This window comes from Corvus kubaryi, unplaced genomic scaffold (assembly GCF_017639235.1).
Source record: "Corvus kubaryi isolate FWS band 111438036 unplaced genomic scaffold, C.kubaryi_AGA036_p1.0 37396, whole genome shotgun sequence".
NCBI lineage: Eukaryota > Metazoa > Chordata > Aves > Passeriformes > Corvidae > Corvus > Corvus kubaryi.
The window spans coordinates 31,030,995-31,058,208 of NW_024581135.1; the positions used below are offsets into that span (position 1 = coordinate 31,030,995).

Consider the following 27,214-nt stretch of genomic DNA (forward strand, 5'->3'; position numbering starts at 1 on the left):
ATAAATTATGCATTTTGCATCTTCAGATTTTTGGTTTTGACACAAAGATGTGTGGCCAATTCCTTCCAATCCTTCAGAAAGAAGGAGATGCCAATTCGATGGCTGAGGGGTTTAGGTGACACAATCTCAGCTAACCACCTGGTTTGCAATGATCTGTGATGCAGTAAATTCTCTCAAGTGGTTGATCTGTTATATTCTATTATATTCAAAATATGATGACATGCACTCCAATGTAAATGTTCAGATGCCTTTATTGTTTTTTTTAATTTTGCATGTGGATGTTAGTCTGTTAAAAAGAATCAGAAAACAATAAACACACAGCACCTGGAGGCCAGGTGGGCCTGCTGGTCCTGGTTCTCCTCTCTCCCCAGAAGCACCCTAGAATCAAACAAATGAGGAAAGAAAATCCATGAACTTGCCTGAAAACACTTCAACATATCAACACCTCCACACCACCCCTAATCTATGCCTCCTTATCATGACCTGATGACAACATTGCACAGTCTCAAAACCTAATCTATTTTGGTGTTCTGGTACTAGCTCTTTTCACTCCAACTCTTAGATGTGATTCAGCAGACACATTTTAACTTGATAGGAAACTGAAATGACATAAACATTAAAGGGAGCAACAATACACTTCTCTCTGAAAAGACTGAGAGCTCTAAATTGACTTTTCATTTCAATCTACACCAGGTATACCTGAGTCAAGTTTCTCCCACCAAAGTTTCCAGTATTCATTCATTAAAATAATGGCAAAGAAGAGCTCTTTTATTTTTCTTCATAAAAGGAGATTTCTTCACATCATTAAAAATATTTTCCTTCCCTTAAATTCTCAGTGTCTATCTGTAGATGTCAGACCCCCTAATCATTGCCTCGGATTGGCCCACCACACTTACAGTAGGTCCTGGAGGACCTGGAAGGCCAACATCACCATTCTTCCCAGCAGGACCCTATTGAAAGACAAAATAAGGCTATGGTTACAGAGTGATACCATTTTTGTAAGACTCGTCAAGTTATTATTAATATTGTGCATTAATTAATATTAATATAATTAAACAAAATATTAGCAAAACTTACAGGTGTTCCAGGTGGTCCACCAGGGCCTCTTTCTCCATTCTTGCCTGGTGCACCCTTACAATAAAGAAAGATTACATTTGAAATACTTGTTTCTGGTCAGTGGACAACAGTCTAAAGCAGCAGTGTGAGATAGCCCCATTGTGGAGCAATTCAGTTTAACATTTGACTCATCAAGGATCAGCACAGTGTCATAGGTTAGCAAGCATAGTCCCGGAAGGGACGTCCTTGCTAAGGGGTGCTTACAGTTTCCTCTGGGAACTGATAGAACCTATCAGCTGGCCAGTTTGGATATGGACAATTCTCTAAGCCACTTAAAGTTGTGATCACCTCTGTGATCCACATTTAAGAATAGGCAAACTCCCCCTCCAAGCTCTCTCTCGTTTCCGGCGCTGGCACAGGTGGCTGCAGGCCCCGTGTGGGGGCCAGCGGGCCCGGCCAGGCCCTGCTTGGGCCAGGCCGGGCCGGGCCACGGCCATCCTGAAGCCATGGACCTGTTCCAGCCATGGAACCCCCCCCACTGCCTTGCCGTGGGCAGCCGGAGCGGCTCGGCTCTCCCCCCTCTCCACTGCGATAAGAAAAATTCAACATTCCAGCTGCAAAGCTGCAAGGCTGAGGTGAGAGTAACCCTTTTATTGCTGTGAAGAGCTGAAAACCTGAGGGAAGAGAGAGAGGAGATGCTTAAAGCTGAAATTCTGTTGTGAAGCTATGATATATCAGAGTATCCTGTTGTAATTTCATGAAGATATGGGGGGTGGAGTGTTCAACTCGTGAGCAAAAGCACCTGCGCTGAGATAGGCAGATGCTGACGCAGCTGTAATTTCATGAGAAGTTTGGACAGGGAGAGATGAACCAGATGAGGACTTTTGCTCCAAACGGGAAAGGAGAAAACCTCAGTCCGTAGAGATGAACCAGATGAGGACTTTTGCTCCAAATGGGAAAGGAGAAAACCTCAGTTCCTAGAGATGCTCCCAGAGATAGTCCTAAAGATGAAGATGATGAAGACCCTTTGCTCCCAGGGAAGGAGAAGGGCCTCTGTTTTTGTTTCTGAACGGCTCAACCTTAAAATTGTACCCCAAAAAACTTCAAGAGTGGACCCTCGAAAGCAGTTGCGGGAAAAGCTGCAAGTCGGGGGAAAGGACTCACACGCAGGCAGAGAGACTCCTCTTCCTAAATGGACTGAACAATATTTGGAAGTGGGCGGCTGTCTCGTTGTGATAATGTTTTCATAGCATGAGCAAGAAGAGACTTCTCTTTCTAAATGGACTGAACAAGGTTATTATGGAAGTGGTAAACAGACTGAACATCTTAAGGGTTGTCTTTTCACATTGTCAGTGGGAGAAGGGAGGAAGGTGGGGGGAGGAGGAGAGTTCTGAAGGTGGTATAATTTTTTTTCTTCTTTTAGGTCTGTTAATAAACTTCTTTATATTCTTTCAAGTTTGGTGCCTGTTTTGCATTTCTCCTAATTCTTATCTCACAGCAGATAAACAGTAATGAGTATTTTGGACCAAACCACTACACACAGAAAAGGAGAAATCCCACTCACCTCATTGCCCTTAGGACCAGGGAAACCCATCACACCTGGCTGGCCACGTGGGCCTGCAGGGCCAGGGGGGCCAGAGCGTCCAGATTCACCCTGATTACCCTGGGATAAGTGAATAAGAACGGGAGATATGGCATCTGTGAGGTGAAATAAAGCAATACCCATGGCTCATTAAACAGTGAGTGAGGGTGAGACGCTGTTCAAAACTCATTATGTGTTTTGTATTGCAACTCTTGTCCCAGAGACTGTATTTACACAGTATGAAATGACAGGGTTTGCAGGCTGCTCTTACAGCATAAAAAGTGCTCAGGTAGTTAAAGCAAACAGAGAGGAGATGATTAATCTGGCTGTGATAACAACCTGTCATGTGGATACTGTGGGATGAGGGTAGGGTTGGGTCAGTAGGAGGACTAGGATAAAATATTTGCACAATATACATACAGGAGGGCCAGGTTTCCCATCACTGCCTGGGCTTCCTGGAATTCCGGGCAAGCCCTGCAATTGAAGAAAAAAAAGAGTGTTATACTTCAGCTTAAAAAGTATATTATTAAATTTTAATTCATAAATATAAATATATATGTCTATAAAGACTACTTGCTTGATTTCATCCTCTTTAAAAAAGATTAAAAGTCTTCCCATTTCCCTCATCCCGTGAAGGGAGAAGATTGGAGAAAGCAAACAAATTCTGTTATTATGGGTTTATTGCTTTTTCTGAGAGTTGTATATAAACAAGACACCAGACATTAATCAACTAGCACAAAAATTTTGTTCTTTCATTATGTGGGAAGAAAACTAATTTTAGATGGAAAAAACAAGGAATGAAACAATTCTGACTATGTGCCTCTACCTGAAAGCAACACAATGTGTAGCACTTTTTCCTTAACTTGTTTAAATTTCTAAACATTATTTTTGTTGTACTTTAAATAATTCATTTTCATTGCCAATAAAATCTTGTTTAGTTCTCAGAAGCCTGCAGTTGGGCTTTTGAATGTCAATATATTTGTTGTTAGGAGTTGCTAATTCCTAGTACAGCTCTCAGAATGTTGTTCCATGTACACTTAGACATTGTTACATTCTGTCAGTATTACACAATAGGCCAACCCTGAAATCTTACTGATATGTACTGTAAAAAACTGACCAACAGCTTATTTGCTTTAATTGCAAATAAGCAAAAAATATAATACTTAAGTCTATTGAAATACTTAAATTATTGTCTAATTTAATTATTTAAACATTTAAGACTATTTCCATAATAATTGAAATACAAATATATTTAAATAGAACCTCTAAATACCTAATGTTAGAATTTGCTGAAATGTGGAGAGCTAATGCAGAAAATCATCCAATGCTAATTCATGTTAAAAGCATTTCTCATGGCAGGGCCAGGCGTGCTCTTGGAGCCTCTCCAAAGCCTCCCCAGTTTGTTGTGGCAGTGTCCTGGGAAGGCCCTGTCTCTGCACAGTGACCTGTCCCACCATGAATGGATGCTACTACTACCTAAAGGAACTCATAGAAAGGACTTCCAGCTGGACTCCTCTATCATATCAGCTCAGATGAGTCATCTCTAACAGAGTTTATCTCATTTTCTTGGAGATAGCCTGTCTTACTCTTATTCCAGGAAGACCTGGGCCTCCGTCTTGTCCACGCTCTCCTGCGGGTCCGCTGGGGCCAGGGGGACCTGGGCTGCCACGCTCACCTGCAGGACCCTGGAAAGAGATGTGGAGATTCACAGCAAGGGAATCAGCATCACATTGAATCTCAAACTGTGCACCCAAATTCACATAGATTCTCCAAAAGTTTGGAGGACTTTTTTGGAGGAAGATTTATACCTTTTCACCTGGAAGTCCATTGCTACCGGGTAAGCCACGGAAACCAGGGGAGCCCTGCCAGATAAAAGAACAAACTATGGATGGTAGGCAATGTAACACAGGTAATGGCAACTGGGTTTTTCTTCTCAACAATTTACCACTAGACATATCAGTGTGAATGGGAAAAAAAAGATGGAAGTGGTATTTCACTGTAGTAAGAAGGACTACAGAATATTTTCTCTGTGGTTAAAATGCCCCTGCTGAAATTATAGCCTGTCTTCCTTTAATTTTAACTGGTCCTGAATCATTATTTATGAGTTTTCTAAAGTAATATAAAAACATAAAACATCACATTCAGTATTAAATAATTATTTTCCTCCAATTCAATACTGAGAAGAGCTCTATTGTATTATTTTAATACTTCTATTTACTACTATCTTAAATGGTTACAAGAAATTTGAATGATAAATTTCATTTTGCAACCCCATTTACATATTTAGTATGATTAATCAGTTCATTCTGCATCTTTGGTTTTCTCATAGCTTCAGCAAATACTGCAATCAATTATTAAGTTAGGACCTACAAATAGGTCAGCATAATTTCCTTTACTTCTGATGGGAGCATAAATGTAAAATTTGTAATGATGTTGCTATGTATTTTGTTGAATAAAACAATTAGTGAATTCCTCTGTGAGAATTATTAAATTTTTGGAAAATTATTTAACATACTAGCCAAAAAACCTGTATGTAGTATTGATATTGTAGCATAGAAGACATCCTGACAATATTGCTGTTATTGATATTTAAGATGCATTAACAATAGAGATGTTGACATAAAGACATATCTTGAATGGAGAAGTATTTGCATTAATTTCACTTTCCAGAGTGGATTATTTTTGATTACTGAGAAGTAAGTTTGAAATTTTTATTATTTATTCCCCCTCGTAGTTCTCAGAGCTTATGATTGTTTTTCAGCAAGAAACTTTTGATAAAACTACCAGATACATAAGATCACTGCTTCTTCTATATAAAAAAACTGAAAGAAATTAATTTATTTCCAACTGAGATAGATCCAAGAGCTGCAATTCAGAGGAGAAACTAGATAAGAATTCTTCCCAGTTTTGTAACCCAGTTTTACATCTGGAATTTGCTGAGAAGAGATATGGAGTGAAATTTCTCCTGGAAGTGTTTTGAACTTCAGAAATTGCTGTCTCTGTCTTAGCTCAAAAGGTCGTGTACCACAGCTCACCCTTTCTCCAGGGGTACCAGGTACTCCATTCTGCCCGGGTTCACCATTTGCACCTCTTTTTCCTTCCTCACCAGGAGGTCCAGGAGCACCTGGGGTGCCATTTTCACCCTGGCAACAACAGAAACCAAGGCTATCAGTTAATTAGAGGTCTCCAAAAAGCCAAACAGGTTTGGTATGGGGAATGATTCAGAGTTCAGACTTCCTTGAAAGAAGTCTCTGGACACATTTTGAAATCACTTACACGCTCGCCTTTTGGGCCTGGCTCTCCTTTTGCGCCATCCTTACCAGGGTCTCCCTAAAAATGGAGAAAATCCCATTAAAATTATGGGTTGCAACTGGGTATCATTCTGGACCTACTAGATGTACTGAAATACTAGGGAGTAGACATGATATTCCAAATTATTGACTCCTTTTTATTATTTAACATTCTGCAAAGAAATTAGCGTGCACTGGCTGGACCTGGAAGTCATGGGACTCCTTAAAAATCCGGTAAAGGAAAGAAGTGATACAATCTTAAACACCATTGAGTAATATTTTATGTCTGTTCCTGAGCTATTTCAGATATCGTTGAGTCTTTTGTTTAAAGTCCCTGAATATTTTCTCTGACAAAGAGCTACACGTGGTGTTAGGCTGTAAGAAAAGGGCCTGCTGGGGTGTCAGGATAAGAGTAGGTACCACTCATGGGGTGTAGTGGAGTGTGGACTCAGCCCTTGGGAATTTAAACGGGTGAAACTAGGATTGTAAAAGAACAAATTTTGTCTGATGTAGCCAATTTACACAAGCTGTATCTTTCTTGTATCTGAATTGGTGGATAATTTAGGAAAGCAAATAGGTATTATTACCATATTTATGTGTAATCCTTATATATAGCAAATGTGTCAAAGAAATGTTATATATTTATAAAAATAATTGCCTATTTTCATTACAAAATAAGTTATTAGGCCATTTCAAGTGGATAAGAGAAGATCAATGGGGTTTTTTTTAATGGTTATCAGGCTTACTTCCACCATATTTGCTTGTACCACCAATGTCAGTACCATTAGTAACTCACCGGACTGCCTTTCGCCCCAGGGTTTCCACTTGCACCTGGAGGACCAGGAAGACCACGGCCTCCTGGCAGACCAGGAGCACCAGGAATACCAGAAGGTCCCTGCAGAGAGAGAACAACAGACAGAGATGAAGAGAGAATGGCATTGATGGACTCTACCCAGTCCAGTGACCCTCACCAACACAGTGCAGCAATGGCAGTGATATGAAAAGTACCCACCATTTCACCCTTGTTGCCAGGGCTTCCAGCTCTTCCAGGAGGGCCCTGGAAAAATAAATATATGAGTCACCAATGCTGCTAACCCAGGACCAGAACAAAGGACACCCAGGGCTCTGTGAAGAGCAGGTGACACAGCACCTCTCAGCTCCCATGTGTTACTGATGTACCTGGGGCCCAGGTGGGCCGGCATGACCCTGAGGACCAGGTTCTCCTCTCTCTCCAGGACTACCACTAGCACCAGCAGGACCAGGAGGACCAGCTTCACCCTATGGAAAAAAATAGTAAAAGGAGAAAATGAAGGCAATTTTAATCATCTCTAGGTCAATAAGCATTAAACTAATGGTTTGTTCTACTGTGGCATCTTTGTGTGATTTGGGAAGAAGGCTTCCAGCATCATCACCTGAGTGCAAGAGCCAGATGAGCTGAGGCACATAGGATGCAGGTGCTCCAGGCAGTACATGGTGCACAGCTCCTGAAGCTATGGGACATTGACTCCAGTCCCTCCCACAGCAAAACACAGAGAATGGGGGATCCATCACTTAGTAGTGTTTTGTACACTTAGTAGTGTATTCATGAAGATAATGAGGATTGGGTTTGTCTAGTGCTGCATGTGGCAGCACATCTGTTCTAGGCTTGCAAACTGTAATAGCAGCCAGGAAAAGGAGGACTCATAAAATGGTGATCTACAGTGACATAAGCTGTGTAAGTAGAGAAAGGACCAAATCCCAGGTAGTTATGCATCTTTAGTTGAATACCTTAAAACCTGGAGAGCCTGGAAATCCTGCAGTTCCAGGGGGACCTGGGGGACCCTTAAAAGTGAAAGAATTACTATTAATGCAAAAGGTAAAAGCCATATGGAATTAATCTTAAGTTAAAAAAGAGAGTCTGATTATGGGATTTTTCTCTGAGTAAGGAAACACCTGGCAAAACAGCAAATATAAATCATGCTGTAAAAGATGAAATTTGGCTAGTCCTAAAATATCACACCTATGCCTTAGTTACCCTATTACATGTTCAGCTGAATTTATGTGTTTTACAACTAAAAACATGAAATCTATCATTAAGGAGACTAAGTTATGAAAAACGTTCAGAATTTGTTCTAATTATAAAAAAGGAATGAGTAAAGAAAGCCAATACAGCTGTTACACACACAAGTGGACATGCTCAGATTTCTAGGCAGATGAGAAAGAAAAATGTTTGCCCACTCCAGACAGCTAAATAATATAATTGAAAAGATCATTCAAAATTTGAACTTCATGGAGTACAGCAATTCCATCCATCTATATGTTCTCTGAGAATAATCTGGGTTTGGATTTTTGCATTTCCTGATTTGGAGTGGTAAAGCTCTCCTATTGCACTGTGTCCTTTAAGTATCTTAACCAACACAATTATGAAATACCATTAAATAAAATGCTCATCCTTCAACAAGTGCACCCCAATTTCAGGTTTGCTGGCACTGCAGAACATCAGCTAGAAGTAATTAGACTAAAGCAGCACAAATACTTAAAGTAAAGTTGTCTCACAGGTGGGCCTGCTGCTCCTGGAGATCCGTCTTTGCCGTGGGCACCCTACAGAAAGAAGAGAGATGTTGGGTACAGAACACTACCCCGACACAGAACCCACATCCTTTCAAGTCCATGACTTGGAGACCATATTCTTGTGTCTGTACATCCCCACTTAGTTTACGAAGACCCAATTGAGAAATTCTAAATTGAGAAATTTAGAGAAATTAATTGAGAAATTAATTGAGAAATTCTAAAGTAATAATTAACTAAATATTTTGTGAAGGAATATCCAACACTTTACATGACTTGCACTGAGACAGGAAGATGTAAAAATACATTCTTATTACATTTCTTAAGGAAATGACAGCTATAAATCATTGTCTGTATGAATAAGTAAGATTGCAATAGACGTATATTTCAAAGTAACAGTTACTTCTGATTCACATAAGAGAATAAATTTCACTCTAAAAACCTGATGAACACTGATGATTTAAACCCTGTTGCCTGTCTTGTAGTCATATTAGACCAGATCCTCTGCTCAGGTTATGCAGTGTCTGCACAAACAAGGTGCTGGCTGTTAAACTGCTTTGTTGGTTGTGTTGAATGCTATGAACTAAGAATTCCTTCAGGGCAAAGGAAGTACCCCCTAATCTCAGCCAAAGAGGAATTTTATCTCTTTCCTGCAAGTTACTTCTGAGATTGCATTTTTTCCCTCTCTCTGCCTTCTCCTGGCACTCTTTGCTTCCACTCCTCTTCCCTGCTTCTCTTGGCCAAACCTGAGCTTATACCGAAACACTGAACTCTTCCTCAATGTGTAATCTATTAATTTTAAAAAGCGAAACAGGAAATAGGATCGTGAACATGTTGTGGGTTAGAAGTGTTACATCTTTATTGCGGACTGAAAAGTTTTCATGTGAGATTTTTACAGATGCTACATAGTTTTTTATTCCTTTGCATTAAGACAGCTTTAAGAAAGTAGGGAAATCTCAGCATATTGAATCCAAATATAGGTTGCCTCTGGATAAGAACAACATCTGCAATTACTTACAGGGCCACCGGGATTTCCAGGTCTTCCTCTTTCTCCAGCTGGACCTCTTGGTCCCTAGAAAACATATAAAAATGAATCTGTTAAATGCCTTCTAAAATAAGAAGGCTGAGCAAAGAGACATTGCTCTTATTTGCATAGCTCATTGTTGTTCATTGCATATGGTGGAGTAATTAAAAGATGAGGAACAACTCAGTTAACATTTAAACACTACAGGATGCACATATTTACCGGTTGGCCCGGTGCTCCATTCACTCCAGGAAGACCAGTTTCACCCTGTTATGGAAAGAAAACAAAATGAACTTTGATGAGAACATTTTTTGGTTTATCCAAGGGGAAGAGACACAGAAAAAAGCTCAATTTGTTGTTCCTTTCTAGTGGTGCTGGGTGTCCCTCAGTTTAGACTGAGAAGTCTAAACAAGTGTCAAATCAAAAATTAAACAGGATATAAAAATCAGAAAGACTCAGCTTTTAAAATAAAATGCAAGAAAGTCAGATGACCGAGACATGTCCTTTCATTTTGGTATCTCATGTTTATTACAGCTGGAAAATTGGGACATGAAATGGTTCAGAACGCCTAAATCCTTTGGAATGATTCCTATTTTTTCATGGAGATATTAAATGGGTTTCTTGAATGCTTATTGTATTTTTATAATTGGTTAAATATGCAAAGCACAGCTATACAACAAATAATGGGGGTCATTCATCTGCCTACTAGAAAGATGACACTCCAGATTTTTACCTTTGGACCAGGAGCACCACTGTCACCTTTGGCACCATCTTTTCCATCAAAACCCTGTGGGAAAGTAAAACCATATCTGTGAATTGTATTCTTCCTGCATTCTGGAAAACTTGATTCCTCTTGGCAAAATATTAAACCCCCTAAAGGGGCATATTTTCAATAACGAGTGCTATCAGGTGTTGGAACCCTTTTTGGCATTAGGATGGAGCTCTACAATTGAGGTAACCAGAATAAAAGTAAGTCTTTGTTATGGAAGTCCAGATTACATTGTGCAGAAATTAACTTTAATTCTGTGATTCAGTCTTGGAAAGGATGACTGAGGGATCACAACAGTGCAACACCATAATTCAAGGAGAGTAACAGACAGAGCTATACTCAATATATGCAATACTTACTCGTTGACCTTTCATCCCAGGCATCCCAGGCATTCCAGGGTGTCCTTTGTGACCCTAAGCACATAAAAATAGAAAGATTAATAAATCACGTCCTTATTGTATGAAGGCCACAAGCCAATATTCACTGTGTGTCATGTCACTTGACTAACTTGAAATGGGCAAACAAAACCTCTGGTAAGAAGACCTTTGTTATTGCGGGCTTTTCCATACCGGTAATCCAGGGATTCCACGATCTCCATTCCTGCCTGGTCTTCCTGGTTCTCCCTATTGAAAGAAAATAATTTTTTTTTAGTGTTTTGCTATTGCTTCACTTACTGGCAAAGCACCAGTTGTGGTAGATCAAGGTGAGTTGGAGGAAGCAGGTGAAACTCCCACCAAAGACAGTGGGGAAATCCTATCAGGGTGACAGTTCCCTCTGTGACCGCTTTCTGGAAAACAATTGCCAGAATTTATAAACTCAGCTTTTAACAAGATTCTAGTTAATTTCTAAGTTACTTGAAGACAAACTTTAGAAAGAGATGATCCCAGAAAACTTATTTTTCTTAGTAAAACACTCAAAATGGACACAAGCTCTAGATGTTTGCCTTGGCTGGTACTACACCTGTTTGTTTGTGACACAGAAAATGGTGTTAATAGCTGTAAGTCCCATAGTAATATTTAAAGGGAACAGAAAACTACCACTACTGTCTAGTTTTCTTTATAACTGCTAATTTATTTTGCGCCAAATAAATACCATGTTTCGTGCTTATGTTGGTTTTGTTTTTTTTTTTTTTTTTTTTCTGGTGTCAATCAAATTGCCTGCTAAAATTGAACTTTTTATGGAATGGACAATTAGACCTAAAGTGAGACAAATTTACTTTCTTAAAGTCATGTTGTCAAATGGAGAAACAGGGAGATGTTAAAAATTCTCAAATGCATTAATATCTCTGTGCTCTGTTGTCTTGAAATTTAATGAACTTTTTTTCTTCCTATTTATTAATAACTGAATGACTAATAGTGAACTTACATCTTTTCCTGGTGGACCAACTGGGCCTATCATTCCAACAGGGCCTGGAGGTCCCTGTAGAAAAAGAATTAATATTAACTACGATAATAACAAATATTAAATCTCTTTCAAATTAAAATTGCATTAGGCATCATAAAATACTTTTACATTTGACATGCAACATAGTAAACAACTAGGATGAACTGCAAAATTTCCATCCACTCCAGTGGTGACACAGATTCATGCTTTTAAGATCATGCTTTTAACATACACAGTGATACTGAATGGGTACGTACAGGAGGGCCAGGTTGTCCTGGTTCTCCAGGGGATCCTTGGTATCCAGCAGAGCCCTAAAATGCAGCAAAATACTCACTTAAGATGTGAACAACTACATACATGATTTCATAGTGCTGTTATATTTTATAATCTCGTAATTGTAAGGAAAATTGTAGTCAGATCAGTCAACAAATGACTGAAGGTGAAATTACCAGAACCAAGCAGAACATGCCTCCATGAAAACAGAAACTGCTCCTCTAAAAGGAGATGGACACTGAAAAACACAGACCCTTTGTGTTGTTCACTGAATGTGTATCTTCCACTTTCCTTTACCTCCTGTTAAATTTTTGTATGGATAAACATTTGGGAATACTAACAGGATGGCAGGCAGTGGCATGTCTTAAAATAATGTTAGCTGTCACCCCATGGACTTGCAGAGATCTCAAGGGGTACACAAGGATTTAAGCCAGCACAATATACTGGCCTCAGCTCTCGAGTCTTGCTGATGGTACGGCGCAAGACGACATTTATGCATAAAATTCTTCAGCATAGTATCCAGATTTATCAGTTGAAAAGGTACTTAATATTTATGACAGAGAAAAGGAGGAGCTAATATAAAAGAATAACAAGACAGTTATGAGAAGATTAATGTTACTTACAGGGGGACCTGCATGACCAGGTGGGCCAGGGGGGCCACTGGGGCCAGGGGGTCCTGGAAAGCCACTCTGTAGTGTAGATTAAAAAATAGTAGTTATATTAATGTAATGTAGCTATAAAGCTTAATAGAGGTGCTATAGTCAACAATAACTGTGAAATAAATTTTTACATAATTAGTACAGAGAAAATCCTTGGTGACCTGGACTTGCTGCAGTAAAAAGGAAGCAGCAGTATCTACACACAGTGCAGAAGAAGTACATTGTCTAGTTGTCCCTTCAGAAAAGGCTTCACTGGGTTGCTCCTTGCAGGCTTGGCTAACATCCTCCCAAGGTATTTTCAGAGCTGCATCTTTTCCTTTTTGAGTCGCTATTGCCCTTCTCTAGACCCCAAAGGGTTGCTTAGCTCAGCTCTTGTGCTGCCTGAAGGGGAAGGATAGAAACTGGATCTGAATTTGTTAACCACAGTAAATGAGCATCAGCATCTCCACTGTGTAACTGAGCTTAATCAGCTCAACACTTGAGATTTCTCATGACCTAGACATGACTGAATTAAGGCCATACTTTTGTTGTTGTCAGTAAGGCAATCATTTTCACCAGTGAAGTTCTTTTCTGAACTTTAACAGTACCAAGCCATAAGAAAGAAATGAGGTCTGGATTAACCAAAACCTCAATATTTCTGCTTCCTGTAGCAACAACCACAAAAGCATTTGATACTGCAAACCAGAAAACATTTAAAAGTTAGCACAGTGGTCTACTGCAGCTATAGGGGGTTCTTTAAAAAAAGCTTTTGTTAAATTAAACTCTTCATGTGTTTCATACAGCCAAAAGAATCACATGTATGAATGACATGAGGATCGCTGTGTGCCGCCGTACTGGCAGAATATTCCATAGTTAATACTGCATATAATGTGTTTCATGGGATGTTGTCATATTGTGTCAGAATAGGTCATGTATTACAGGTGTTACATGAACCTAACTTTCATAATACAAGATTAACAGTATTGCTGTGCTCTACTGGCATGTCTAGGACAGTACTGTGCTATACTACAAAAATAAATAATATTAGTTCACAGTTGTCTTCTGTCTAAAAAACGTCAGCCATTTTAGTATTTGCTATTTTCTAGGACAAGAAGTACAGCAAGAGGCAGAGCTGTTAGGGTTTGGGAAATGTGGTTGCCATCGATGTGTGAATACAATGAGCAGTCCCTGTTAATTGTTAGAACTAATTTGGTATAAGGTAACTATAGATTCAACCAGGATTAAGCCATCAACTCATCAATAGCAATCAATCAATTAGACATACGGCTATAAACAAATGAGATATAATTTTTTCGAGTTACACACTGAGGAGATAAACTGATAGTTAGGGGTGTACTTGCTGCCAGCATCTCCAAACTGGGAACAGATGAGCATCCTTCAGTTAGAGAATGTGCACTGGTGGAAGGAGACAAAGACAATATGTGGAGGTTACGTGAGTAAGTGAAGAGAAACTGTGATGTAAAGCACAAAATCAGTGTACAAGCAATATAAAGCCATGGGAAGAGAGCAATGGAGAGGTGTGTGATTGAGGAAATACCAGGCATGGTAACCACACAAGGACAAATGTTGGTGCTGCATTTTTTTGCTTTGTTAATCTTGCAAATTATTTCAGTTTGGATATTTATTCATTAGGAGTATTTAAGCTGAAAATTGATAAATGTATAAATAAAGAAATTAGTCTATATAATGCTAATTATAAGCATTATTTAGAAAAGTGATTTCAGTCACATCTGCCTGTAACTGCTAGTACTTTGTGGTCTTGTATGGCACGAAGCAATATAAAAGACCTTATGACCTGAAACCATACAGACAACCCTGAAGACATTCTAGGGTGCCCAGTAAAGTAGTTTGCTGGGGTTCTTTAACCCAAGTCCAGGAGTCAGAGCACAAGAAATCACTAACCACTTCCAGGGAAAAAGCCAAAACAGAGAGGTGTAGCCATAGTTGTTAACTGAAGGTCTTGGTTACCTGCCTGGTTCAACACATCTGCTATTAAAACACCATGTAGAAGAATGCAGATGGTATGATAGCTGTGAGTGAAAACTGTGAGGAGTGAATATGAATAAATGAATAAACAAAGACACAAATGGATGGTTGAAGAAGACCAATGCGTGGATGAACACAGTAGCAAATGAAGGAGATAGAAATAAAACAGATTAAAATAAAGGGGAGAAAATAATGACTATATTTCAGGAAAAACAGCTGTTGTGATCAGTAAACCTTATTTCACAAGACAATCTGATGGAACCCTGAGAAATAACATATTTGCTTGGAACTAACTTGATATGCTACAACATGTGATACCCAAACCGTGTTATGCAGAATTGGGCTGAAAATAATGATTATGCTTAATGAAGCACAGCCAATTTCCAGTAACAGCAATTCACCACATCCTCTATGTAGCAGATTGCTTGAATCAAGAACACTTCATGTTGAATATCTCTAAATCCCAGTGCCTAAAAGGAAAATCATGAGATGCAACATCCAGATTTATTTTATACATCAAGCATAGCCCGGGTATAACTCTTTGAGGCTTTTTCTCACTTAAAAAACTGAAAAGCTTGGACCAGGTCTAGCAGGCAGATACAGCATCTTTAGCACACAGTCTGAGCAGCTGCGGGTAAAAAATGGTAATCATAAAAAGTAAAAATATTTTGAGCTTTGGAATGAATAAAGTTTATAAACAGGATTTACTCAATTGTTATCAGGTAAGTTTGAATTGTGGAAAAGTTAGCAAGTGTGGAGTATCATACTGAGTAAAGACAAATGATGCTGAGTGGGTAAAGGAAAATTAAAGGCAGTGGAAGAGGTAAAAATTGTTGGAAGGAAGGGAAGCAATTAGTGGAAGAATATCAAGCAGATGAATAAGGAATGTACATGAGGCAGAAAGGGAAAAATGTTTAGGTGGTGTAAGAAGGTGAATCACAGAGATTAGGAAAAGGAAGGTAAGAAACTGAAGAAAGAAACCGAAAAAGTAAAAAATCCAGATGATCTATAGCTACTTTCTAGAATATTGAATTGCTGAACAAACTGCTGCCTTACATCACATTCAACTTCCAGGCAATAATTAAATGAAAACTTATATTGTTAGATTAAAATCAGGATACATACACATCCAAGGTATAATCTACGAGCAGAAAATTTGTTCTTTAAAAAGAAGAAAGAACAGAAAAAAGGTTTTATCATCTTACAATGGGTTGTGGGTACCCGATACCAACTCCACCAGCCTTCACATCATAGGAGTCATACTGTGGAGAAAAACTCTGTAAAAGAAATAGAGAAAAAAGAAAAAAGAAAAAAAAAGAAAAATAATGTGATTGCTCCAAATCAAATAAGACTTTTTTTACATTGGTATGGCAGATGCATGGAAATGACTCATTTGTATCTGCTGAGTAGTACTAGCTAGACATACAGCTGCCATATATTTACATAAGAGAAGCCCAGCCAGTGTCTTCCTTCTGAGGCCATGGTGACATTAGCTCCCTAGGCTGGGCACATCCATTTTTCTTCTTGACAGCTGGGCCTCAGCTGAACCACAAAATTACCCTTCTCTCTCCTTTTACTCTTGTTTGACTCCTTCTTAGCTTCTTTCTCTGTCTGTCTCTTTTCTGTTGGACTTAGTTGTCACTCAAGGTAGTTGATGAAATATTATCTGTTGCACTAAAAAACAGAACTGTTTATTATTATTATTATTATTATTATTATTATTATTATTTTCGTGATTTCTTGCACCTGTGCCTATTGAATGACTCATTTCACATGAGCAGACTCAGTCAAATGGTGTGGCATTAGTGCAGTGATGCAGTGATTAGTGCAGTGGCCCACAGGTAGTTAAGCAGGAAGGGTTGAACACATGCAGTGTTCTGCCTGCTCTCCCAAACCACTGTGGATCCAGCTCCTGCACTGACCAAGTGCTGGACTCCTGTGATCCTGATACCAACCCTTCTGTCAGGATCCAACACTACATCTTTGATACAGCATTGGAATGGGAGATTAATTCAGCCTGTTATCCTTTCCTGTGTTTGCATCTTCAAGCCCCAAACCAGTATCACCGTGATGCCCACTGGGACTGGTTAACTGATCCACAGCTCAGTCCTGCAGAGGCAATCCCTTTCAGAATTAAATAAAAACAAGGCATCCTTCCTCGGTTCCTGGCTTACCTGGGAGTGGGAAGTGTTTATGGAAGTATAATCAGCAGCCTATATTCAAAAGTAGTAATTGTTTTAACATACAGTTTTTATCAGCTTTGTGCTAAAGAAGTCCCTTCTTGTAAATAGCCTGGTGGCCTGCATGGATGACAATGGCACCTCTTAACAAAGCACTGCCTGGGGCTCAGTGTTAATAAACTTTAGTTACTATTAGCTCTCTTGTTGAGTGCATCCAGCTCTTCAGAAATGAATTCAACATTCAGTGAGCCAGAAATAAAGAGGGATCATGACAAATAGTACTTGCATGGCACTTCCCTGCAAGCAGAGGACCAGTGCTTCAGTCTAGTCTCATTGGAATGTTCCATTATTAAAAATGAATTGATGAAATACAGGAATGTAGGAGAGTTCCCTAACCATTAAGCTTATGGGGAAATCCTCCATCACAGTCTTTCTGATCAGATTATTTCTGAGTTATATAAGTCCTTCAACAGAACTGGCCCTAAAAGTTTTAAAAAATAAGGTAAGGCAGAGATTTAATTGCACTCCAGAGAAATTTTATGGACAAACCCCCAAAACAACAGCAAGACCCCACATACCACCCAGCTCTGTTTTCCAAAGGCATAAATGAGATGGATGCCACCTAAAGCAAAGCACCTGGGGAGGTGCAAGGGACAGGTGCCTACAACATTGCCTTTCAGGGTTATGAGCACCAAGGTAGAAGCTGAACATAACAATGACTTACACCTCCACTTATACTGGGACATGACTGGCAGATTCCAGGGGGCCCAGGAGCTCCAGGGCTTCCTGGTTGTCCCGGTGGGCCAGGGGGACCATTTCTGCCTGGAACTCCAGGAGAACCCTGCAAAAACACAAACAGAACAGATATAGATGTTGCCTCCAACTGCAAGGACATTGCAGAACAAACCTTTCCATTCCTAACAAAGTCTGTGTGACTGTGGTGGGAAACCTCTCCTAAACAAGGCCACAACCAAACATTCAGAGAGGAGAGACAAAATTCCCACATGGTAACACTTGGTTGCTGGAGCCTTATTACAACTAATATATAATCAAACACATTAGACATATTTAGCAGTTCAGTTCCTGAATCTAAAATTATTACTGCTAGTGGAGTCCAGTAGATTTTTTTGCTCCTTCTGTAAAGAAATATGACAAAACCTAACAAATGTGATACATTTTGGACTAAACTCTGTGTTCTTTCAGTTTAAATTTTTGAGAGTGTTGTTGAAACTAAAGTTCTGCTTCAAAACAACTATATGGTACAGTCCTGCTGCCGACAGTGCAGACATCAATGAAAGCAGGATATCTTGGCAGCTTGAATGGCATATATAGCACTAGAAGAATGGGGTCTTGATTTAGTTCATTTCCTTGGGGAGAAAAAAAAAAAAAGTTGCACTTACAGGGTCTCCTTTGGGGCCTCGGCTGACTACTCCAGGAGTCTATTAAAAAAAAAAAAAAAAGCAAAGGTAATTGAATTTAAAAAGAGAATCAAAATAAAGCAAAAAATTTGCACATAGATACAAGAGCAAAACATTTAAAAATTTGAATTCAGTTTTATCACATGAATTCTATTAATTCTTATTCAGTATATTTAAAAGCTGTAGAGTTTTTGGTCAGTGTATCTCCATTTGCTTGGATCATCCATAGAATTACACCTCCCCTGCAGGCATAAACATGACACTAATGAAGTCAGTACAGCTTTGCCATTGAGTGCAATGGGGATGGAAGTCCACAGTGGAATGCTGTGACAGTTTTCTTGTGTCCTTCTCAGTCCACCATGTGAAGTGTGATTAGCTATTTTAAAAATTTCAGCTCTATGGCTCTAATTTATTTATTTTTCAGTTAATAATTCAGTTACATGTTACTACCGGGATTTTCAGTTTTTGTGTTCAGCTGCTAGCAGTAGCAAAGAATGTCCAGCTGAAACTATCTTGGATCTTTCAAGGTGGAATTTCCCTATACACCACCCAAGGTCATCAGAACAGCTCCCAGTGGGCTGACCTAACTCCTATATCAAAGAGAGAGGCTGGGGGAAGTAGTCCATGTGTTCTTCATTATCAGAACCTCCAGAACTGATGAGTCTCTAAACACAAGAGAGGGAGGTGTACTTAAATCTCCACCACGCTTGTCTATACCCCTCATTTCCACCTCTCAAAAGGTTCAGTGAAGTAGCTCAGGTGATCCCTGAAGCAGTGGAGTTGCACTAGTGTGGTGCAAATAAGACTAGGGGACATATCTGTGTGTGACGTATTTATGTGACTTCCATATTTAAACAGATGTGCTATAGAGCTGCACAAATGCATCTTCTCTCGCTTCCACACATCTCTTTCACTCTCTTATCTTCTAGATAAGGATCTTCAATGTGTCTGTGGAAACCTATGTACTTTAACAAAGTCTCACGGATCTTTAACACTGTTGAAATGTTCAGATAAGCTGAAAGCTCAGTACAGCTGGCTCACTCACTGAAGCACTTAGGCAGGGGACCTGGCATGTACTAACATTCTTGATTTTCCTGAGGTTAAGTTGCTGCGATGGGTTTATATAATATTGATGTCTATAAAAAACCTGATGATAAATTAGGTGGGTACTGTATAATCACCTTTCCTTTTCAGGGCATTAAGTCAGCAATAAGCCTGCAAAAGGAAATTCATTCTGTGATGATGTAGAATTAATTGAGTTGATAAGAAATGCAGACGCACAGTATGCTATGAAAGTTCTCTAATTTTCTTTCACTCTGTGTTGGTGTTATTTTCATGGATATAGATTGAGTATGCAGTCAAAAATAAGGTGTTTGCATAATTCCTATGCTTTTCCATAAAATGAAAAATATAATGGCTAATTGTGGCCCTCTGTCCCTGTCCACTATTTTTGGTGCGCGTTGTCTGCATAAAACTGAGCTGAAAGGCTTAATATTTTTCAGCTGCATTGTCCATACTAAATATTTGCCTAAATTCAGAAAGTGGCATTGAAAAGAAAAGAGTTTAAGAGCATCTAAGCCAAAATGAATTGAGGTTGACATGCATCAAGAAGGCAGAAACACTAAAGAAACAACACTGAGAATAAACTTACTCTTGGAGGTGGTGTTGTTGTTTGTGGACAAACTGGACAGCACTCTCCAAAAGGAATCTCTGGGTTGGGGCAGTCCAGCTCCTGATCATCACAGATGATGTCATCGCAGAGAACAGATCCCGAGTCGCACACGCAGATTTGGCATGGCTCTGGTTTCCAAACATCCCTGTCAGCATAAGCCTGCCCAAGATGGGTACATCCTGTGACTGGAGAGACAAAATAGTGTTGGATATTATTTCAAATGTGTTTTCCAAATTACAAATGAGTAACATGAAAACTGTTGGATAGTTTGTTTTGTTTTCTGGTTCATGCATGTGAAGTAAAAGGCTAAATGCTTCCCTTCAGGCACTGGGAGGATCTGTTACATTAATTGCAGAGTCTCCTCTGAGTCTATAAACAGACATCAATGGAAACCTCCTGGAGCTGAGCCAAAGCCCAATTAAATCTCTGATAATCTTCCGTCTTGAGTAATTATAGTGTCAGATTGAGTTACTGTCTGATTAGCAATCAAATTCTCTGCTGCAGCTAAAGAGTAAATGTGTCAAAGACTTCCAACAAGAGTACTACTGGCCCCATGAGCCAACACGAGCACTTGTACATGGATGTGGAATAAGCAATCTGTCCAGCACCAACTCCTGTCACCAGCATCTTGCAGTAATAGCTGCCACCAAGGGGTTTCAAAGAGTTTTTGAAAGCCAGTGTATGTGACAGATCTGAAAGGACGCTCACATTAATTGCCCAAATGGTTTGCAATTATTGTATCAGCTGGCCTGCTCAAATGTTACAAGTGTCTTATTTTCAGAAAAAAACATTGTTCATCTGTAATATTCAGGGATTTGTGAATTCATTCCAACAGCTGTTTTACTGATCAAACTTGTTATAGATAAAAACTGCCTTCAAACATTAAGCTTTGGGTTGGTATTTTCTTAGAAAAACATGATCCAGAAAGCCAGGTCATTTAGGAAACCAATATAAAATAACACTAAGAGCATCTAATTTGAGTTTTGCAAGCTCATTTTAAGTTTTGCAGACATTATTAGAAGTCTTTGATTGCAAACAGAAGTATCAGTGAATGTCATGAATAATATAATAATTTTTTTTCATGAATAATTAAAAATAATTCTGTTTATAAAAGCAACATTCTGGAGAAAGAGCTATTCTTGTGCCTACATCATTCTTAAAACTTTAATACCAGAATAATTTACCTACTATACACCACCCTTCAAAAAGAAAAACAAAATGACAAAATATGTAATTCAAATCTCTGACATTAAAATTGCCACTGGCTCCAGGCAGATATTTCTGAATACCATAAAATTGTAATGGCTACAATTATCTAGTATGAGACTGAGCCCAAATTTATAGTGCAGCTCCTTCCTATGGGTTATTCAGTCCCCCTTTGTTTTTCTCTCCCTGCATCTTTTATCTCTTTTTTTTTTCTCTTTTCCACCACTGCATTAGCACCCTGGTCTCTTTTTTTTTCCTTTTTCTTCCCCTCTGTATTTGTGGGTGTGTGTTCCCATTCCACACCACTGTTCTTTGGCAATGTGCACACTTAGATGTGTTTCCTCTCTTCTCATACTTCCTCTGCATTTCACCTTTCCCATAACATGTAGCTTCCCTTTTAATCTTCCATAAATACTCTTTTATTTTTTACCTAAGCAGTTCCTGTTCTTTATTGCCAAGTACTCAACTGAGCTTGGTTTCCCCCTGCTCCCTTCCCACTTTCTCACTCAGCTGCTTTTCCTTGGTCCTATTAACCTGACACTTTCCTCTATTTTGCCCATGAAGCTCACTGCCTCCTATGAGCTCTGGAAGGGCAATGGGGAGCATAATCATGGCTTCCCGAGGGAACAGCCAGAGTGCAGATCTTGGGTCAGAGCACTCCATGGGACAGGAGGGTTTCTTTTCCCAATTTCAGTCCTACCACAGGCTGACCATGTCTGTGCACAACCTCTTAAGTTATTTTTGCACTTTAATTATAAAAGAAGCAAACAGGAAAATGTTGACTTGTTAAGACGGGCACTCCTTATGTCTAAGAGTTTATTTCAACCACTCTCTTGATTAAAACAACCAGAACAACAAAGCTTCAAAACCCTTTACAGACATTTTCAAGCCAATATTTTTTTCTTTGCCTGATATCAGGCTGGGATCCGGTATTTTACCTTCCTTTGACAACACAAAAAATCTTAAAATCAAAAACCTTCCAATGGCATATGAAAACTCAGTCCCCTCAGATGTTCTCTATCACTTAGAAACTCATTTTTCCCTTTTCCACCCCTTTTGGGCCTCACTAGAAACTTCATATTCTGCACAAGAGAAATGGAGAAGAACTGCTCATTTCCAGGACAGCCTCTTCCCCACACCCACATGTCACAGGGTTACAGCATCAGAGGATGCTGCTTCAAAGGACACTGCCTGAGCACATTTGAAGAGGATCTAGACATCCTTCCTTAGTCTGCCAAGCTAGAGCTAGTTTCTAAAAATGTTGCTTGGCCTCCCAGTTCTCGCCCCACGGAACCATATCAGTGAATCCCAGGTAAATAAGCTGATTCTCTGCTTAGCTAGGTGCTGACTGTTTCTGCAAAAAACACTTTCCTCCTTTTCACAAACCAGGACCTTGCTGTGGTCACTTAGGGAAAACAAACTGCCCAGTCTTGACAAGGCTAATGACAAATGTTTCCTGAAAAACAAGAAGGCTGCAACGTAGAAGTGAAAGATTATGAATGAAATCTTTATAGCCTCTGTAGTGACTCAAGAGAAAAACCAAATCATGGAGTGGCTCATTGCACACATGAAGCCCTCGAAAGCTGTGTGTTGTTGGAGGCAGAACGTCAGCAGAGCTGCTGGGGAGGTTAGAGTTTGCAGTCCATCTCGAAGGAGTGGTTGGATGCACCCTGAAGAGCATGGATGGGCACAGATCCATGTCACTCATAGCAATGTCCTGCTCAGCTGTCACTCCGCTTAAGCACCTCCCAGCTCCACAGGTTAAAATGGTCTTTTCATTTACAAACATAGGAAGGGAAGAAACTACTTTTCTCTAGGGAAAATCATACTTGTAAATACCATTATATGGAACTAAAAGAACTTAATATTGTTACTATTTGCACTTGTACAGTTATATGAATTGCATACACATATAAGACATGTATTGCATACACACCTTTTCTGCACCCAAAAGATGTGTTTGGTTAATTGTAATATTCTCATTTTCAGCTCCCAGTATCACTTTCTTAGTCTTTCAAAACCATGTATTTTTTTTTATTATGTGCTTAAGACAACAAGGTCCTTATTCACTAGGAAATTCATATCCAAGGATTTTTACTTTCAAAAGTCATTTTTTTCATCATTCTTACTTCTTTTTCATTGATTTGTTTTGTTATTTTCAGAGATGTGATCCTGCTGCCTTACAGTGAAGAGGACAGCTCCTATGGGGAGCAGAAAAAGGCCATATTTCCCCTATTTTTGCACTGCTGGTTAGAAAGATTATGTTTCCAAGACAGAAATAGAGTCTTTTCTCATTGCCCGATTTTTCACGCTGAGAATACTCACCTGCCATGTATTATTCAAAAATATCAATTAAAAAATTATTTAAATTTAAAATATGTCAAAACAACTGATAATTTTACATTAATAAGCAAATAAAAGAGATTTCTCTGCATTTTTACAAGTTTGTCATTCAGTTATGCTACAGTAGATGGCATCATTTAACAGGAAGATGACAAAAATTTTAAGACATATGGATATAATGACATTCATATTTGCTTCTAACTTTCTGGACATTGTGAAATGAATTAAGAAATAAGCTAGGAGAGCTGCAATGAGAAGTGCTGTGGCCTTTGGCAGAATGAAAGTATTAAATAGATTTCCAAAGGAAACTTACATCTGGGAAGACTTAGTGTGTTAAAGACACCCCCTCTGTGCTCAGATGTAGATCTTTGTGTCAGCATGTTATGACATAATGCATTTTGCATTGCTCATAAAGATTAACTGTTAGCTCCAAAACCCTTTGGAAAGCTGATTTGTGCTAAAGCACTGGCGAGTAACATACAGGAATATTGAGGTTATAAAAAAGCTGACTTTTCTACTTCTAGACTTGTGGTATAACAGTCACAGACTTGCCTTAGCCAGTTTTTCTTATTGATTCCTAAACATACGCATTAGCCTCAGATTTAAAAAAAAAATAGAACTCAATGGTATTTGTCTATAGCAGTGCAAAATCTTATTCTTCCTCAAAAAGCCCTGAATATCATGGCTATACAGGACTTCACTTCTGTGGCACTTACTGCAATGCTTTGTTGGAAGCCCTGTCAATCTCTAGTGCACTTTAAAAAGTTTAATATTTGAAAGCCTGAATTAATTTGAAATTATGCTGTTTACTGAGCACTCATGTTGTTAAAGGTTTTGCTGCGAGTAGCACTTCCCCGGGCCAGCGTAAACAGTGAATAAAATAAAAAAAGGCAACACAGTAATTGTCATATGCTGGTTTTGACTTATTTCCCATTCTAAGAAGACTGGCAGCTGTGCATAAGCAGACCAATAGTGAAAGCTGAAAGAAAAACCACAATTTAGTTCCAAAGGACCTATAAGTGTGGTACATAGAAGAGCCCAAATATGTACAAGGGAAACAAATATGGCTGTTGTCATATGGCCTGAAAGATGACAGATGTCATATGGGACATAATCCCAATCCCAGTGAGGTGAAGGGGAATTTGTTATCACATGCTATGACCTGAGAATCTGTTTTGTAGTTGGTTTTGGCTTTGCATTTGTGCAAGCACCATGACTCTGACTTTACCACAATAATATGGCAAAAGGAAAAAATTTCCTAACAGTACCTTCAAAAACCACAGGCTTTTCCACTTTGGACAAAGCTGATGTCCAGCTATTGCATTAGTAGCAGACTCACATATCCCATTTGCAGAGATGTGACTAAAGGGTTAGAAATTAAAAAACATCTTGAACTTGTCTGGTTCTGCTTCAGAGAGGGCAATAGTCCACACAGGAGTGACTCATGATCCTCCAGCAGCTGCCTGATGATGGCCTGGGAAGCAAAACCAAGGAGCTTTGGTCTGTGAGAATCTGATCATAAACACAATGAGTCAAACAAACAATTTCTGCTGTATTTAAAGTGAATTTGGTAAAGGCTAAAGCACCAAGATGAAGAAGGCCTTGCCTCTGACTTTGACAGAATCCAAAGCCTGATGAAGCTAAGAAGGGCATTTCTGTTACTTTTTAACTGTACAAAGCCTGTGCTTCCTCACCCTGACCTAGTTTTGGTCATTTGCTTTACAGGATGAGTACTTCAAAAATTGTTTTACATTTCTTCTGTAGTAAATACATCTGTTAATTGCATATGCCAGCACTGTTTGATACATTGTTTGACCAAAGGACAAAGTAGAAAGGAGATATGCTGTCTATTTTCAATGGAAACGCTATCATTCTTCCCTACTGGAGTAGGTGGAGGAATCCACCCCAGCATGTGCAGAAATGCTGCTTTCCATTTCCTGAGCAGAAAAGAATGCCACAACTTCTACCTTGAGGCAAATGGTTTGGGCTCCCTGTCTGGTATTATGATGATGTTTATAAGAAACCCAAACACACTCATTCCATCCCATCATTAGTAATGGAAACAAGCGGACTCTCATAATGAATGAATTGGCTGGAGGAGACGGGATGGCCTGGTTTGTTGGCATGTCAGGTCACTGCTGAGTACTTGAAAGGGCTCAAATCCTGTCTGGGTCACAGGAGCCAGGAAAAGAGGTGGAAATAAAGGAAAAGAAATGGATTAACAAGTTGGGTTTTTTCCAACTGCAAGGCCTTCAGACATTCTTTCAGCTGGAATTTTCTTAAACAGCTAATTAATTGAATCTGGTTCACACAGTGCATGAGGACATAAGGGCCCAATTTGGGTATCCATACCTATTAGGATATTTCCAGGTTTAATAGTACTGATGTAATATTTTGTAAGGCTTGTCCACGTGATTGGAGGTAATGAAACCTCCATTTATAAAACACTTAAATGCAGACTGTGAAAAGCCAGAGCGGGTCAATCTTAAAAATCCTTTTGTGCTCTGTGAGCTGTAGAAGGAAGAGCTGCTATCAGGTGGAATTGGAAAGGTGTATGAACGAGTAGTTCACAGATTTTCCAAGTTTCACACCAAGAAGGACAGCTATATCCTGTGCTTTCAGAATGAAACTGAAGCTTTCTTACTTCTAGGGATGCTTGTCTGCCGAGAAAGCTGGCATTTGAACAGTTCTGCCACTGCACCAGTTCCAGTTTTCCCCTTTCTCAGATGCAGGGTAAGAAAGACAAATCTGCTTAAAAGAATGCTGGTTAAGCATAATACTGTACATGTTTCTCAGAGGTGTTGCAGGATGGAGTCACGTGCTGTTTTGCTGGCAATGTGCAGAAGAGTCTGGATCCTCAGGCAAAGGATCCTTGTGTCACATAGCCAAACTGTCCTTGCTTCGAGACCCACCCAGTCTGTATGTCAGATTACAAAATAAATAAGAAAAACCAGGCCTGCACTGGCACAAAGAAGTGCTTGCATTTTAAACAACTCATTCCTTATTTCCTTCATTCATCTTTATGTGCTACCAATGCTACAACCTTTCTGCAGCCCTTAAAAAGTTTTAGAAATATCAGGATTAGAACATATCCTAAGCATATTTGTTACCAAGTAAAACACAAAATGCTTCTATTTTCCCTGCAGGCTATTGGCTTTTTTCTAATCTTTCAAAGTGTTATTTAAAAACGAATTTTTCTGCTTTATCTTCAGAGGGCTCTTCTTCTCAAAAGGTAATGTGGTCTAAAATAGCTGATTCTGTAATACTGTTCCATCTCAATATATATATTTCACAAATTGATGTATTTGGGCATGCATGCTGACACTGTGGAATGATGTTCTTCAAACAACTTCCAAAGGTCACCCTGCCACAGCAGTGCTGCAAGGAAGTAGTAACCAGAGATAGCCCATCAGAGATGTTGTTACGCAACAGCCTCACTGCTTCAGCTGGCATGAGAAACCGTGGCAAAAGAACTCCCTTGTTTCAAAACTGGTAATAAACAAACAAAGTGCAAGGCTGTTTCTTTGCTGTTTTAGTTGGGGAGGGTTGTTTTTTGGCAGAACAGTCATCTCAAGCTGAGTCATACAAGGGGCAGGATAGAGCACACTGCTGTATGTCTATCACCTTGCTTCTTTTTTGGGGCTGCCCAGAGAATTGTTGTCTGTTCCTGAACTCATAAAGTAATTTAGAGCAAAAACGTCCGATGGGTTCAGGAGCCAGTTATACCCCTTTTGTTCTCAGCTATTCCTTGACAATGTCATGGGCCAAATAGCTTTTTGCATAGGAGGAAGATATTCCTGCTTGACCATCTGTATTGAGATGTTAT

General features: G+C 39.3%; 1 protein-coding gene across 2 annotated transcripts in view; it reads right to left on the minus strand.

Annotated features, from left to right (window-relative positions):
* Window positions 1-27,214, minus strand: part of COL3A1 (collagen type III alpha 1 chain) — a 50,986-nt gene that overhangs the window by 13,125 nt on the left and 10,647 nt on the right. For both annotated transcript variants that reach the window (XM_042040860.1, XM_042040859.1), the window contains exons 2-27: window positions 19,819-20,024; window positions 18,150-18,188; window positions 17,474-17,590; window positions 15,775-15,846; window positions 12,548-12,613; window positions 11,909-11,962; window positions 11,634-11,687; window positions 10,838-10,891; window positions 10,628-10,681; window positions 10,233-10,286; window positions 9,722-9,766; window positions 9,494-9,547; window positions 8,464-8,508; window positions 7,696-7,749; window positions 7,108-7,206; window positions 6,941-6,985; window positions 6,725-6,823; window positions 5,915-5,968; window positions 5,674-5,781; window positions 4,447-4,500; window positions 4,225-4,323; window positions 3,059-3,112; window positions 2,621-2,719; window positions 1,078-1,131; window positions 897-950; window positions 325-378 (exon numbers count right to left, since the gene is read on the minus strand). In XM_042040860.1, coding sequence (XP_041896794.1) covers window positions 325-378; window positions 897-950; window positions 1,078-1,131; window positions 2,621-2,719; window positions 3,059-3,112; window positions 4,225-4,323; window positions 4,447-4,500; window positions 5,674-5,781; window positions 5,915-5,968; window positions 6,725-6,823; window positions 6,941-6,985; window positions 7,108-7,206; window positions 7,696-7,749; window positions 8,464-8,508; window positions 9,494-9,547; window positions 9,722-9,766; window positions 10,233-10,286; window positions 10,628-10,681; window positions 10,838-10,891; window positions 11,634-11,687; window positions 11,909-11,962; window positions 12,548-12,613; window positions 15,775-15,846; window positions 17,474-17,590; window positions 18,150-18,188; window positions 19,819-20,024 — 1,841 coding nt within the window. The remainder of the gene's footprint in view (window positions 1-324; window positions 379-896; window positions 951-1,077; window positions 1,132-2,620; window positions 2,720-3,058; window positions 3,113-4,224; window positions 4,324-4,446; window positions 4,501-5,673; window positions 5,782-5,914; window positions 5,969-6,724; window positions 6,824-6,940; window positions 6,986-7,107; window positions 7,207-7,695; window positions 7,750-8,463; window positions 8,509-9,493; window positions 9,548-9,721; window positions 9,767-10,232; window positions 10,287-10,627; window positions 10,682-10,837; window positions 10,892-11,633; window positions 11,688-11,908; window positions 11,963-12,547; window positions 12,614-15,774; window positions 15,847-17,473; window positions 17,591-18,149; window positions 18,189-19,818; window positions 20,025-27,214) is intronic.